This window comes from Protopterus annectens, chromosome 3.part0 (assembly GCF_019279795.1).
Source record: "Protopterus annectens isolate FY-2018-M chromosome 3.part0, PAN1.0, whole genome shotgun sequence".
In the NCBI taxonomy this organism is placed as follows: Eukaryota; Metazoa; Chordata; order Ceratodontiformes; family Protopteridae; genus Protopterus; species Protopterus annectens.
This window is the reverse complement of record NC_056731.1, coordinates 733381597-733397971: the sequence shown is the minus strand read 5'-3', so window position 1 is coordinate 733397971 and position 16375 is coordinate 733381597. Positions and strand designations below refer to the sequence as shown.

Below are 16375 nucleotides of genomic sequence, written 5' to 3'. Positions count from 1 at the left end.
TCTTGGTGCCTGCAGATTTGGCTCAGACTCCCCCATTGGGTCAGAGAGTGATAGCTCCTCCTATTGTTCTTTCTCAGGATGTCCATTCCCCTTCAGCTTTCAACGTGGTGGAGAGGGTTCTCTCAATTTCGTCGAGACCCTTGACCATCTCGTCTCCAGAGTTCGCCCAGGCTCCCTCGGTTTCTGGTGCAGATCTGGCGATTCTGCCATCTCAGGGACAGCCTGCCACTTCTTTGCCTCAGGAGGCTCCCTCTTGGGTGAGTCCTCCCCAGAGATCCCCACTGAGGAGGCTCCTCGCAAACATATGTGCAAAAGGAGGCACTTAAGACTCCCCACCAGAGTCTCTCACCAAAGACACCGATTTGGAGGAAGGGGAAAGTTCCCTCAATCACCCCTCCGAGTGAGTATGTCTCCTTTGGAGACATCATGGAACTCCTTCGCCAGCGAGGGGAGGTGGTCTGCCCAAAAACCTACCTTGGATGAATTGGTGCTCCTGGAAGCATTTGGCACAGGACTCTCTACTTCCTGGGTGTCCCCTCCCACAGATCCCTTTGTGGATCTCATAACATCTTGGGCATGGAAGGATCCGGACACAGTGGAGCCCATGCCCTGACAAGATTTTGAGCCCCCCTCAGACAGATCATACTGGCATAAGGGATCCCTGGTTGATGCCATGGTGGTGGCGGCTGCCACTAGGAAAGAGCTCACTCAGGAGAGCTCTATGGTCCACCCTCCTGACTGGGAGTCAAGGACGATGGACCATTTCGGGAAGCAGGTACACGCTTCAGCGACCTTCTCTGTCCGAGTGCTGAATTACAAGGCACATGTGATTCGGCTGCAGTGAGACTTGATGAAGGAGATCACCAAGTCAACCTCGGAGTCCATGTTGGTGGAGGACAAGAAGGTGTTTTTCACTCGTATGGCCACCCTAAATTCAGTGGCAAATACCCATGTGTCTCATTCTCCCACGCCACTGACGGAGCCACTAGAGCCGCCGTACAGGCACTGCCATCAGGTGACACACTTGGCTCCGGCTCTGTCAATTATCGGAACCCTTTAAGGTGTCATTTACCAATGCCCCTTATGACGGTTCTACCCTTTACTGGAAGTCAATATGTGACACATTGGTTCAGAGCGAGGACAGGAAAACGGTGTCTGCCGTCGGTATCCACTTCTTAGCCCTTCAAAGATCCTTCTCTAGGAATCAGCGAGGGACCAAGAAGATGTGGTTCTGGAAATCTCAGACTGTTTCCTGGGACACTCAGGACTCACCTTCCACCAGGGGCAGAGGGGGATTTGATAGATGCCGCCCTAGAGGCAGAGGGGGGTCCGAGAAATTAAGGGTCTCTACAGCCTTTCTCGGACAGACCCGCCCAGCAACCCTGATGGGTTGCCCGGCTGCTTGTCTCTGGAGGTAGTCGGGGCCAGTCTTTTGCTACACCTAACGAAGTGGGGGTCCATTACAAAAGATCATTGGGTGTTCAAATTATATTCAGAGGCTATTCAATCCCCTTTCAAGAGTAACCTCCACCTCTCAAACACCTCCTGGATGTCCCACCCATGCACAGGGAGGATACAGCACTGGAAATTGCAAAGCTGCTAAGAAATAGAGTCATCCAACCCTTCCCCCTAGACCACTCTGGATCAGCCATTTATTCCTGGTTGTTTTTGGCGCCAAAGAAAACGAGGGACCCAAGACCCATTTTGTCTCTCTCCACCTTGAACCTGTCAGTGGCCAAGACAAAGTTCTGGATGGTCATCCTTCAATCTATCCTGCCCTTCCTGCAGAACAACTGGATGTGCTCGATCAACCTCCAGAATGCGTACTATCATGTCAAAATGGACAGGCGCTATCTGAGGTTTCTCTGCTTCCGGCTAGGAGCCAATTACCAGTTCAGAGCACTTCCCTTTCGTCTCACCACAGCCCCCAGAGTGTTTACCAAAGTGAGGTCAGTAGTAGCGGTTCACCTGAGACTCCAGGGCATACAGGTATTCTCCTACCTGGAGAATTGGCTCCTCGCTGCCCCTTCCAGGCATCAACTTTGTCAAGCAAGGGATTCCTTTCTTCTCCTATCCCAGAGGTTAGGCATTACCAATCTTAACAAATCATCTCAAGCCTAAGTCCAAATGTTACACTTTATTAGGACGCTTAGACACAATTCAAACCAAAGTTTTTCTTACTCCAGACAGGATACACACACTGAAGCTACATGTTCTTTGCATTCTTCAAGCTCAGTTCCCAACAGTAGAAATAGTATTAAGGGCATTCAGGTCCATGGTGGCCACGATCAATTTCTTACCCTTCGCGCCTCCACACGCAGATTCTTCAGTGGACCCTGGCAGTACAATGATTCTTGTTCGACCTCCCATTGACTAACCCTGTTCAAATCTACTGAGTGTGCAGGGACCCCCTTCTGTGGTGGATTCATTTGTTGGACCTTGCCCAGGGTCGTCCCTTTCTTCCACCTTCCCCAAGGCCATGGTGATTACGGACACCTCCCAGCTAGGGTGGGGGAGCACTGCTTGGGAAGAACAGTTCAAGGTACGTGGTCCCCCTACGAGACTAGACTGCATATCAACGTCCTGGAGATGAGGGCTGTGCTTTTAGTGTTGCAGGCTCTCCATGCCTATCTTCCCTCAGGAAAGATTGCTATCCAGACGGACAATATGTCGCTGGTCTGGTACATCAACAAGCAGGGGGGAACCCGATATTATCATCTATGTCGCGAGGCCATGAGAGTGTGGGAGTTGGCGATCTCCACCAGCTGTTTTCTGGTGGCAATGCACATCCCGGGGAGGTCCAACATTCTAGTGGACAGTCTCAGCAGATCTATTCTGACAACTCATGAGTGGTCTCTGAATCCCTCAGTAGCAGAACAGATCTTTCACAGGTGGGGTCAGCCTTGCTGCGATCTCTTCGCTTCTCCTTCCAATGTGAAATGCAGTGAGTTCTTCGCTCTGAAGCCCCCAGAGACGCTCTGATGCATGCTTGCCCCCCCACCATCTTCTGTATGCTTATCCTCCTCTCCCCCGAATACCAAAATTCCTTCAGAAAGTTCGCAGGCTAGGGAGCCTAGTAATCCTCATTGCCCCATTCTAGCCTTGCCAGGTATGGTTTCGCTCTCTGTGGTCTCATCTGGTGGCTCCACCATGCAAGTTGAATCCGGTCCCGGATCTCATCTCTCCGGGATTCCCCATCCAAACCTGGGCAGTCTAAACCTCACTGCTTGACTGCTCCAGTTCCCATGATAGTCAGGACTCCCGGCTTATCCTCTCCTGTCAAAAGAATCTTGGTGGTGGCCCATAAGTCTTCCACCTATACACCAGCAAATTGAGATGTTTTTCAATTTGGGCTTCACAGCGTCTACTAGACTCTTTCGCTGCCTCTGTTTCCACGGCAGTGGAATTTTTGGTGGGAATTTTTCAACAAGGTGCCAGTTTTTCCACAGTCAAAGTTCAACTTGCTGCAATTTCTAATTATCATGTGTGGCATAATATGGTTTCCTTAGCATCTTCTAAGCTTTGCAAGGCCTTTCTCAAAGGTACCTTTCTCCTTCAATCCCCGGTGAAGGACCTTATGCCACCATGGGATCTTACGTTAGTACTACAGGCCTTAGTTGCACTCCCTTTTGAACTTGCAGCTTCAGTAGATCTGCAATTTCTGACCTGGAAGACTGATTTCCTGGTCACCATTACCTCTGCCAGGAGAGTTTTGCAACTTCAAACTCTGTCAGTCAAAGCCCCTTATATGATTTTTCATAAGGACAGGGTGTCCTTCCGCACTAATCCATCCTTTCTTCCTAAAGTAGCTTCAGAGGCTAACATTAATCAAGTGATCAATCTTCTGGTCTTCTTTCCAAATTTTCAAAATAAAGGAGAATACAAATTGCATTTATTGGATGTGCACAGACAGTTATGTTTCTACCTGCACAGGACAAAAAACTTTCGTAAATCTGATCAACTTTTCATTTCTCACTCTAAACCCTTTTTAGGGAAACCAATATCTAGAGTTACTACTGCACCTTAGATTTCCCAGTGTATCATTCGGACGTATTCTGCCAAGGGGATTTCCTCCATGGCCACTTCAGCGACTTTTTGGTCCAGAGTTTCATTAGACTATATTTGTTCTGTGGCTACCTGGTCCTCATCTCATACTTTCATTTCACATTATAAATTGGACATTGTGTCCAGGAACAGGGCATCATTTGGCTCTGCCATGCTCCAGAATATCCTTCCATGATGGCCTCCCAGGTGTTTAGTAGCTGGGGACTCTGTCCTACAGGTTGAAGACCAAATGAAGACAACTATTTCAGATAAAGAAGTTATGTACTCACCATAATGTTCCATTTGAGTAGTAGTTCTTCATTTGTTTTCAACCGTCCCTCCCTCCTTCCCCTGCCTTGTGTGAACTGTTGGTTTCTCCTACGACTACAGGAAGTGGTCACAGTTAGGGTGCCTCTTATCCTTATTTATGATTTCTGGTAGGGACCAGGTTCTGTTGGGTCGGATGCGAGTTTTAGATTGGGTGGCAAACCCGATCTGAAGGGAGGAAGTAAACAGGAGCATTATGGGTAAGGGGAGGAGTTTTGAGCATGGATCAGATGCTGGATATGTGGCCGAGTCGGATCCGAGATGGCTCTGGGAACCCACAGGTCGAAGACAAATGAAGAAAACTACTCCAATGCAACGTTATGGTGAGTACATAACTTATTTTTTGAAACAAGGGAAAAATAAAACTGCACTCAAATGTTCAAATGATTTTCAAATGCAGAAAGTTATAAAGCAATCATAAAATACTTTAAGAAAAGTTTGCAATTTACTAGACAGACATTTCTACTTTGACAACAATGTTCCATTCTGACATGAACTCACTTGCAGTGTCTTCATGTACTTTGAGAGAAGCTGGTCAACCACATCATGTGACAGCAGGGGCTGTAGTGAATTCACATCAACTTCAGGAGCCAGTTCAGGGCTGCCCATCATATCATCACTATAACAATGAAGAGATACAACAATTCAAAATGAAACAAAATAAAAACAACCTACTTCAGACTGGTTCCATGTAGCCTACTAAATTAATATTCTTAGGATTCTGATACAACCATGCGAAATATTGAAACTAAGAATTCTTGCCTGACTTGAACATAGTAAAAATAAAATCCATAATTAAAAAGGACTCTCCAATGACCAAATGAACAGTGGGAGGGGGGTGACAGTTTCTTTTTACACCATTTTTTTCTTATTCTGATAGCTAAACATATTTTGGCATTACTGTAGCTCTAGCCACAATAACTGCAATCCCAAACTATATATTTTTCAAGGTTTAGAGTGTATAATCAAATTAATCTGCTGTAGTTAGCTGTAACAAAATAATGTATTTCTCTAATATGCAGTTTTCAACAATGATCTGATCTAACCAAACTGTGATGAAACTGGGCAAAATTTTAAACTGGAGAATTCCAAAGACTGTTTATATAGGCTCACAGGTTAAATACGAGGCTAGCTGCCCTTGTGAGCCATTTTAAGCAGAGCCAATTTATCTTTTTGTACTCAAAATAACATATCCATTTTATTACAGATTGGCCTTACCCATCCCATGGTCAATAATTATACATTACTGCTAATGAGAATAGCTAGGATCATACCATTTATAATTTCCAGTGACTCATGCATGGGTTATGCATATGTTTTTCAAACTAATCTGTAGAAGAATTCTCAACTATACAGTGAGGGAACTCGGAAAAGATTACTTTTCTAAGTTTTATTTTTTGAAAGGGCAGAACAGCAGTGAACTCCTCCTTCATTAAGGAGCTAAACGTAATCACAGTTAAAAACAAAATGTGTTAAAATAAACTTTATTCTATAAACGGATACAGGCTCATTAATGTGTTGCATTATAATCCTATCACATCATCTAGCTGCAAACCTCACATGAACAGTTATTTCTTCCCTAAAATGTAAACCTGAAGAGATTTAAAAGAATTCTGCTATGATGAAACAAGTAAAGAAAGAGTTCATTATTTGCAATACCCAACTATAGAGCAACCAAGTGCAATTATGGTTGTTACTACTAAAACCAAAAGGGAGATCACAGTAAGAAAAGGAACACGTCAGAAAAAACTCAACAGGAATACATAAGTACAAGAGGATAAAGGAGAAATCGCTAGTAAACAAAATAAAACTTTTATTTTCTGAGAACTAATCAACTCACCTTACAATATGAAAATAATATATATGGTGAAAAAAGAATAGCCAAGATTTGTGTGTACCTTGACAAAGAACACCTATATGAACAGATGCAAGCTTAAAGAAGACACACGTGTAGCAAATAAATAAATCACAATCACAAATTTACTAACAGCCAAACAGCTAAAAATTATAGTTATGTACTTACCATAACTTGGCATCTGTGTCTCTAGTCACCATTCATCATGTTAGGGTCTTGGATACGAGCCGGCATACTCAGAACACAGTTTTGCTCAGGCTCCTCCCCTCCCATAATGCTCTGCTGCCCTACACTCCCTTAGATCGAGTTTGCATAAGGAAGGAAGACAGATAAAACACAGAAACCAAATAGAACCTCCAAATCCAATCCATCTTCCAGGAAGGGGGCTGGAGGGTGGGATCGTGATGAATGGTGACTACAGATAACACAGACACCAAGTTATGGTAAGTACATAACTATAAATCTGATGTTATCTAGTCACAATTCCTCACGTTAGGGTCAGAATCCCCAGCTACCTAAATCCTGGGAGGTCTCAAGGAAGGACATGCCGAAGAACTGATGAGCCAAATGAAGCCCTTCCTCTGGAAATCAAATCCAACTTATAGTGGGAAACAAACATGTGGGAAGAAGACCACATTGCTGCCGCACAAATGTCATCTAAAGACTGACGATCTGCAAAGGCAATGGAAGTACAAACTGCCCTGGTTGAATGAGCCCTCACTGGTGTGGCTAAGGAAATACCCTCTGAAGAATAAAGGAAATACATTGTGAAATCCAACAGGAAATCGTGACTTTCGAAATACCCCTGCCTTTTCTATTAACAGAGAAGGCCACAAATAGTTGGTCTGAATGCCTAAATTATTGCGTTCGATGTAAATAAAAGCAAAGTTGAAAATGAACATCCAATGTGTGCAGAATACATTCCCCTTTATTGGAAAAGTTAGGGAAAAATACCGGTAAGTGAATACATTGGTTGATATTCGCTGATAAAGCCACTTTAGGCATGAAGAATGGATCAGGTTTTAGAGACATTCTGTCCTTGTGGAAAATTAAACAGGGTGACTTGACAGTAAGAGCTTGCAGCTCAAAGACTTTCCTTGCCGAAGTAATTGCCACTAAAAAGGCAGTCTTCCAGGAGAGAAATTTAATATTGCACGAAGCCGCTGGTTCAAAGTGAGGTTTTGTTAAAGCCTGAAGCACCAAAGTCAAATCTAATGGAGTAGAAGGATGTTTAACAGGAGGCCGTAATAGAAAAATCCCTTTTAAAAAGGCCTTACAGAGGCATGCGGAAAAGGTCGAATCACCACCAAGGTGAAAATTTGAAATGGCTGACAAATGTACCTTAACAGTGGAAAAACTCACTCCTTCTTTAAAGAGCATGGTCAAGAAGAGAAGTATTTTGGGAATAAGGGTGGAGAAGGGGTCTAAATTCTTCGCCCAAACTGCAAACCTCTTCCATTTACTGGAATAAACTTTTCTGGTAGAAGACCTCTGGGAAGCAAGAATAATCTCCTTCATGGGTGAAGCTAGCCAAAATCATTGGAAGTGGACATACCACGCTGTCAGACATAGGATTTGAAGATTCAGGAGCAGTAGAAGAAAAGGATGAGATAGCAGATACGGAAATGAATCAAGCACCCAGGGTGGACACCTCAAATGAGACCGTAGAAGAGGGAACCACACCTGCCAAGGCCAAAAGGAGACAATGAGGATAATTTGACTCTGGAGGTGTCTGGCTTTCTGAAGTACTCTGGGGATTACGGGTAACGGAGACCTGGAGGCCAATCGTGGGAGAGCGCTTCCCTGGGGGATTCCCCCCTGGGGGAATAATGCAACGAAGTTGCTACATTTGTGGTTGAGAGGAGATGCAAAGAGATCGCAGTACAGATAACCCCACCGACGGAAGATTTGTTGAGCCATCATTGGATTCAGGGACCACTCGTGAGGAGTCAATATAGCCCTGCTCAATTTGACCGCCAACATGCTGGAAGCTCTGGGAATATGCGTTGCAATGAGAAAGCGCCTTGTGGCCATCGTCTACTCCCAGACCATCACAGCCTCATGACACAGCAGATAAGAATGTGTGCCACCTTGCTTGTTTATATACCACACAACAGCCATGTTTGTCTGATGGAACCACAATCGTCCCATGAGGAAGGTAGTCTTGAAGATAAAAGGACTGCTCTCATCTCCAAAATGTTGATGTGCAGTTTGGTCTCTGTGGGTGACTAAGTCCCTTGGACCGTCTGTCCCTGGAAATTCCCGCCACCCCCACCCCAGGAGGGAAGCATCTGAAGTGACTGTCGTCACAGGAGTCGGAGGGATGAAAGGTCTGCCTACTAGGAGATCCGGAGATCGAATCCACCACGACAGATGCTTGTGACACACCGAGGTGAGATGAATGGGAAAAGACATAGGATGTTGCCAGGCTGACTACTTAACTGAGAGGGTCCACTGAAGGACCCTCATGTGGTACAGAGCCATCAGAGCCAAATAAATGGCTACAGCCATCGATCCTAGAGCCCTGAGAATGAATGAGACTGGACAGCAGGTTAGCTCCAGCAAGGTCTGAACCTGGATGCAAATAAGCGACACCCTCCGAGGAGATAAGGCTGCAGTCTGAGAGGTGGTGTCCAACAGAGTGCCTATGAATTCCAATTTTTGTGTTGGAGTCAGGGAGGATTTTGCAATGTTCACTGTGATCCCCAGGCGATGGAACAGGGAGAGAACGTAGTGAATACTGTCCAGTACTTGATGCCTTGTGGGAGCAGTCAGGAGCCAATCGTCCAAAAAGGGAAAAACTTGGATTCCCTGCAGTCTAAGGTGAGCTGCTACCACCGTCATACATTTGGTGAACACCCGGGGGGCTGAGGTGAGACCAAAGGGCAAGGCCCGGAACTGGAAATTATAGACTCCTACGTGAAATCGGAGAAACCTCCTGGACTGTCTATCCATCTTTACATGGTAGTATGCATCCTGGAGGTCAACTCAGCACATCCAGTAGTTGCTGTGCAACAGAGGCACAATCGACTGTACACTGACCATCCAAAACTTCGACTTCCGCACAAATTGATTCACTCGATTGAAATCCAATACAGGACATAGGTCCCCTGTTTTCTTTGGAACCAAAAAAAAAGCTGGAATAAGTTCCGAATCCTCTCTGTCTTGCAGGGACCTGTTTGATGGCTCATTTGTGAAGAAACCTTACAACTTCCTTTCGGTCTGCCTCTTCTTGATTGGGTGGCACGTCTGGAAGAGGAATGAATTTTGGGGGAGTTTCCAAAAAGGGAATGTAATAACCCCTGGATACAATTGCTAACACCCACAGATCATTTGTGATACTTGCCCAGGCTAAGGGGTGCAGCGATAATCGACCCCCGACTGCCTCCAAGAAAGGACAGTTGGGCAATGCCTCGGGGACGTTGTAAAGGTTTCTCAAGAGAAGGGCTCCCTGGAACCTTGGTTTTGCGGGCCTCCTCTGTCCCTCAGGCGACGTCTACCATTGAAACCTCTTCCCCGTCCCCTGAAAGAGGAATCCTCCTGAACATCCTGAAAGGGAGACTGTGCCTTCCTAACCACATTTTCTTATTCTCCTTCTGGGACTTGGAAAAGGACCTCTGAGGGGCAGAAAACCTGATCCAAACAGCTGACAAGGTTTTCCCTTCCTGTTCACTGTGGGTCAAAGTGTCTTTCACAGTGGGACCAAAAAGAGTTGAACCATCGAAGGGGGCGTTAACAAATGACGTCTGGAAGGCCTCTGCAAACCGGCAAAAGCAGAGCCAGGCATGATGCCTAATAGCGATACCTGACCCTTCAGCAGCATTGGAAATGAGTCTCATGGACGAATTTGCCACAGAATGAAGGGTTGAAAGCTTTGGAGAAATAGCCTTGAATTCCTCCTCAGACATGAACCCAGAGACGGATGAAGACTGTTCTTTTACCAAATCCCTCTGCAGACAGGTAAAATGCAGTAGGTAATTTAGAGCTCGCAGACTGAAAGCAGCCAAAGCGAACACCCGCTTTCCAAATCTGTCCATGGCCCTCGACTCATGAATGGGTGGATGGACAGAAAAACTCTGCTCTGCCAATTCCTTTTTGGTGGCAGCGGCCACCACAATAGCATCAACCTGGACTACTTTGGACCAAAGGATTCTGTCTGGGGGAGGGCTCAAAAATTTGTCTGCTTTCTTTGGCACTGGCTCCACAGTATCTGGCTCCTTCCAGTCCCTGCTGGCCACAAGTTCAATAAGAGGATCAGCAGGGGAGGGAACACACAGGAGGTAGATGGCCCCATTCCGAAAGCCTCCAGTAAAACAGATTCCTCCGAGGACGGGGTTTGGGTAGACCAACTGCCTTTGGCCTTGAGGATCTAGACTACATCTCCAAAGGAGGCATCCTCCGGCGGAGATCTTGGTGACCCCCGTCACCCTCATCAGCATCCGTGTCCTTGGTAAGAGATTCCATAAAGGAGTCGAGATGTCTCCGCTTACAAGTCCTCTTCCTGGGCACTTCTTCCACCAGGGGTGGCGGGGAAGACTCAAAAGAGGAAGGGACCCCTGTGTGGGGGATATCCCCCTGCAGACTAATTCAGATGGGCTGACCTACAGCAGGATGAGACAAGCCACTCAGAAACTGGGGCTGGGTAGGAGAACCATGCATGGGAGAGGCAGCTCTGATAGCAGAAAATGATCTTTTAGCAGCCCAGAAGGAGGAAGGACTAGAAGAGGTTCCATTGCCCTCTCCCACCGACAAAACCCTGCAGGAAGAAAGGGTGGACCCCGCCCCCAGTCCCGCCACTCCACCGAACGGCACCGGACCAGAACTGTCAAAGGCTGAGTCACCCAGGGGAAGAGACCGGTCTGAAAAACCCTGGCCTGAATCCAATCCCATGGATGCTGGCTCGACAGGGCCAGTTGGCCAGGTGGACTGTCCCGGGGGTACAAAACCAGTGCCAGCTGTTGATCCCATCAGGGAAGGGCCCAAACTGGGTCCTAAAAGCTCCCCTAGCCTCCACCCAACTCAACAGTCCCTGAGAATCCAAGCCACTGGTTGGATGAGGAGCAATCGAAGGGGGGTGGGAGATTGGATCCCTGACCGATAGGTTGGGGAAACCAGAAGCCCTAAATCCATCGGAGCTTTCAGGAAGGCTCCCATCATCCTGTTCATATCCATAGGGAGGACACTCCTGGAAGATTGGGAGAAGATGGAGGACCTACTAGGAGAGTCGCACCTGTAGTTCAAGTGTCTTCTCTTGCGCTCAATGGAATGGGATCTAGCTGGAGAAGACACCTTCTTAGGGGGCAAAGGATCCAGTGGAAGATCATCCACTATTATACGCTCCGACACGACTCTTGGATCCGACCAAATCGGAACAGAGCTCATCAAAGGATCTGAGGAAATAATTCTAGAATCCCTTGGATCCAAAAGGGTCGGATCTGAAGGTATGGTGCCTCCCCTCAGATCCAAAGATCCAAGGCCGAGGTCCCTGGATCCGGGGGGGGAGACATCGAAGTCACCAGATCCGAGAGTTAGGGTCCGAGCCCTTGGATCCAGGAGTGGACTCCCTGGAAGACCTATGACCCGAAGATCTCAGATCCGAACCTGCCCTGGCTGGAGCTGGATCCAAGGACGTAGGATTCGATAGCCTGGGACCCTTGGTCGAGGCCACCTCAACTGAAGCCTTCTTTGTAGCTCCAGGAGGGCCAGCCTTGGCCAGGGAAGCAGTGACCAAGGGCTCTCCTTTGACCAACCCCTTTATTAACAACTTATTTTGATGGTCGACCAAAGCCCATGGGTTGAATGCGGCACAAATGCTGCATTCCACCTCGAGGTGGTCACCGCCGAGACAGTAAAGGCACTCCTCGTGTGAGTCGGAAATAGGCAACTTGGCCAGAAACAAAACCCCAGAGGAGAAAGTGACTTAACAAAGTTAAGACTCAACCGGGAGGGGATAGATGACAGAAAAACTTCCCACTAACACTACAAACTCAAAAATAATAAGAAATTTCAAAATTATGAGCTAAATGCACACACACTAACAGGAGCTGAGCAATCTGCATCTGACTGACTGAGCGGCAAATGTGATCTGAGGGAGTGTAGGGCAGCAGAGCATTATGGGAGAGGAGGAGCTTGAGCAAAGCTGTGTTCTGAGTATGCTGGCTCGGATCCGATATCGGATCCAAGACCCTAATGTGAGGAATGGTGGCTAGATAAAATCAGATCAAAGGTGCAGTAAGAGAAAGGTTAAAAAAAAATCAACTAGATAAAAATATCTAAGAGCAGAATAAAATGAAACATTTGAATAATAAATTAAGATGAAGAACATTAAACAAACCATGCACAATATATTTATTTAGCCATCTGTTAACTATTTAACTGAGCTGGTCATGGCATATTTTTTCAGCCACAACCTGGGATTCAAGAAGTGCACAAAATAAATATATCAACAGTAACACAATGAAAACAGTATTTCTGCAAAGTATAACAAAAAGTGATCTGAATTCGTGCACGCAGCACCAATTCACAGAACAGTTAAAGGTTGAATTTATAATTCAAGTGAGGTAAATGGAATGTTCGCAACTTCCAAAAAGAGAACGCAACACTGCACCATGACAAAAAATGGTTAGCAAGCAGAATTTATAAATCAATAAACTAGCTAATTTACAACTTATTCCAGGAGAAGTGAATGTAACAAAAAGAAAGAGCAAAGAGGCAGGAGATTTACTAGCAAGTAACATTTAACAACAGCACTCTTGCTGCAAGAAAAACAAAGGAGAGAAAAAGTACAGTTTTGTACCTACCATAAATGTAGATGTTCGAGTGCTAATACAGCTGCAGTAATCACAGATGGGTTCTCTGCCGTCAGGCGGACCCTCGGTCGGCCGAATTCCAAAGTCTTGGTCCGGCGTCGGCTGTCGTCGCTTTCTCTTCTGACGTCAGTGAGGCCAGAGCATATAAGACACAGCCGACGCCATGTTCTTCAGTCTTTCTTGCCCCAGATGTCAGGTGCCCCCAGAAGGAAGGCAATACATAAACTATGCTTATATGAATATATATCCAAGCAAAGCAATATAATCCAAAATCAGTGGTTGCAAGCAAATAAACCAAAGAAGGATAGCCCAGTCAGGATGTATTAAGGGGTTGTTAGGCCCCATGCCTTTACCAAGTGGGGAAGGAGGGAGGGAAACCTGTACTGCAGCTGTATTAGCACTCGAACATCTACATTTATGGTAGGTATAAAACTGTACTATGTTCATCGTGCATACAGCTGCAGTAATCACAGATGGGTAGAGTCCCAAAGCTACACACAGGGTGGTAGGTACTAGGAGGAACTGGGTTGAGCCAGAATGCCCTGCAAAACAGCAGTGGCAAAGCCTGCTCTTGTTCTGGAATATAAAGGCAGGTGGTAGTGTTTTGTGAAGGTATGTACAGGACTCCAAGTGGCTGCCTCCAAAATATCTTTGGTAGGAACTCCTCTGAGGAAGGCTGTAGAGGTAGCTGTGGCCCTGGTGGAGTGTGATCTGATACCTGTAGGAACAGATTTCCCATGATAGGAATAACAAAACCGTATGCAGTGGCCTATCCACTTTGAAATAGTCTGCTTGGAAACTGGCTTCCCTTGAGCCCCTACAGCATAGGACACAAAGAGTTGTTCTGATTTCCTGAAGGACTTTGTTCTGTCCAAATAGTAACGTAGCTGCCTATGGATGTCTAAAGAATGTAGTAGCCTTTCCCCTTTGTTTTGAGGATTGGGGTAAAAGGTAGGAAGGTGTATGGCTTGATTTAAAGCTACCCTGGATACCACTTTAGGCATAAATGATGGGTTGGTATGAAGGGCAACCCTGTCCTGATGGAAAATGAGAAAGGGCTGCACCGCCATGAGGGCCTGTAGTTCCGAAACTCTATGAGCTGAAGTGATAGCCAGAAGGAAGGCAGTTTTCCAGGACAAATATTGCAAATCTGTTGAGACAGCTGGTTCAAAAGGAGGCAATGTTAACTTTTCTAGTATGTAATTAAGATCCCAGGCTGGTATTGGTTGTCTCCTTGGTGGTCTTATATTCTTAGCCCCTCTGAGGAACTGTCGTAAGAGTGGGTGAGAAAATAAAGGAGGATCCGTGTTGAATTCTGCAGAAATGGCTGAGGCATGGATTTTTATGGAAGAAAATGAAAGTCCACTGTTCAGAAGCTCAGCTAGATACTGTAATACCTGAGGCAAGTTCAGTTTTCTAGGGTCCAGGCCTTTTTTCTCATTCCAAGAACAAAACCGCTTCCATTTTGCGGAGTAAGCTTTTCTAGTAGATGGCCTTCTGGCCTCCAAAATGACATCCTGCACCTCCTTGGAGAGTAGGGTCTGTTGTGGTGTTAAGGAATTTTCCATGCAGCGAGATTGAGCGTTTTCAGCTGACTGTGAAGAGTTTTGTAGCTGTGCTGAGTCAGCAGAAGAGGCATTAGAGGCAAGGACCAGGGGGGAGTATGTGTTAGGCTCCTCAGCAGTGGGTACCAGTGTTGCCTTGGCCAATCTGGAGCAATCAGTATCATCTTCGGTCTGTCTGCTCTTGCTTTCAAAAGCACCTTGGGCAGAAGAGGCAGAGGTGGAAATGCGTAAACTGTCCATGCTGTCCAACTGAATGAAAGGGCGTCCACTCTCCAGGCCTTTGGATGAAAGGTCCTCGAACAAAACTTTTCCAATTGATGATTCCTGTGGGAGGCAAAAAGATCTATGTCTGGCCTCCCCCACGCTTGGATTATTTCTGTAAACACCTGAGGATGTAACTTCCATTCGTGTGGATCTGTCATATTTCTGCTTAAATTGTCTGCCAGCGTGTTTTCCAATCCTGGCAGGTACTGTGCTTGAAGTTCGATTTGCCATCCCAGAGCCAAGTTCCAAAGAGTCATGGCTAGTCTGCACAAGGGGTATGAATGTGTTCCTCCTTGTTTATGTACCACATTACTGTGGTGTTGTCTGTTCTTATTAGTAATTGTCCTGGATGCAGGAAGCCCTTGAAAGCTGTAATTGCATTTATTACTGCTAGCATTTCTTTTTGATTGATGTAAAGGTGCTTTTTCCTTTTGGGACCATTTGCCCTGGATGCACCTGTCCGTCATGTCCCCCCAGTAATCTGAGGCGTCTGTTGTGATAACTTGCTTTGCTTGAGGCTTGCAGAATGGGAGGCCTGTGTTTGCTTGACATGCTTGGCCCCACCATAGAAATTCCTTTTGCAAACATGGGATTATTGGTATTATTGTTTCCAAACTGTGACTGTGTTGAGACCATAGGTTTTTTAGGTACCATTGAAGTTTCCTCATATGCAGCTTTGCACATGGGATTAAAAGAATGCAAGATGCCATGAATCCCAGAGCCTGCAGGATTTTCCTTGCAGTAAGCCTGGTACTTTTTTCTAGTATTTTGAAGTACTGAGATAGTTGCCCCTGTTTTTCTGGCGTAAGGTAGGCCATCTGGGTGTTTGTGTCCAAGTTGGCACCCAGGAAAATTATTTTCTGAGATGGTGTAAGCTTTGATTTCTCTTTGTTGATTGTGTATCCCAGAGCATGCATTAACCGTGTCACATATGCCAGATGTTCCAGAAGTATGTGCTTGCTGTCCGCTTGGATCAGGCAGTCGTCCAAATAAGGGTATATTTGTATCCCTTGAAGTCTGTAGTAGGCAATCACTGATGCCAGGCACTTTGTGAATACTCTGGGCGCAGTAGATAAGCCAAAGGGCAATGCAGAGAATTGATAGTGGATTGAACCTGCAAGAAATCGGAGGTATATTCTGCAGCTTTGTCTGATTGGGACATGCAGGTATGCCTCCTTGAGGTCCAATGTTACCAGCCAAAACCCCTTGCCCAGCATGGGAAGAAGTTGCTGTAATGTGAGCATCTTGAATTTTGGTACGAGTAGAAATGTGTTTAGGATGGATAAGTCCAAAATGAGTCTCCAGTCGGTTCCTTTCCTTGGTACCAGAAAAAGTCTTGAATAGAAACCTTGACCTTGTTCGTGAGTAGGTACCTCTTGAATAGCTCTCATGCTTATGAGCTTTGAAATTTGTAGTTGAGCCTCTGCCCTTTGATTCAGTGGCAGGTTTGGCATGCCTCTCATTTTGGAAGAGTGTGAAATTGAAATTTGTAGCCTCTGTTTATAATGTCC

The 16375-nt window shown here is 46.0% G+C and overlaps 1 protein-coding gene across 1 annotated transcript in view; it reads right to left on the bottom strand.

Moving 5' to 3' along the window:
- The window catches only part of EXOC3 (exocyst complex component 3), a gene marked incomplete in the record, with an annotated part of 966706 nt that overhangs the window by 619826 nt on the left and 330505 nt on the right, over nucleotides 1-16375 (bottom strand). The window contains 1 exon segment of the mRNA XM_044065090.1: nucleotides 4873-4990. Coding sequence (XP_043921025.1) covers nucleotides 4873-4990 — 118 coding nt within the window.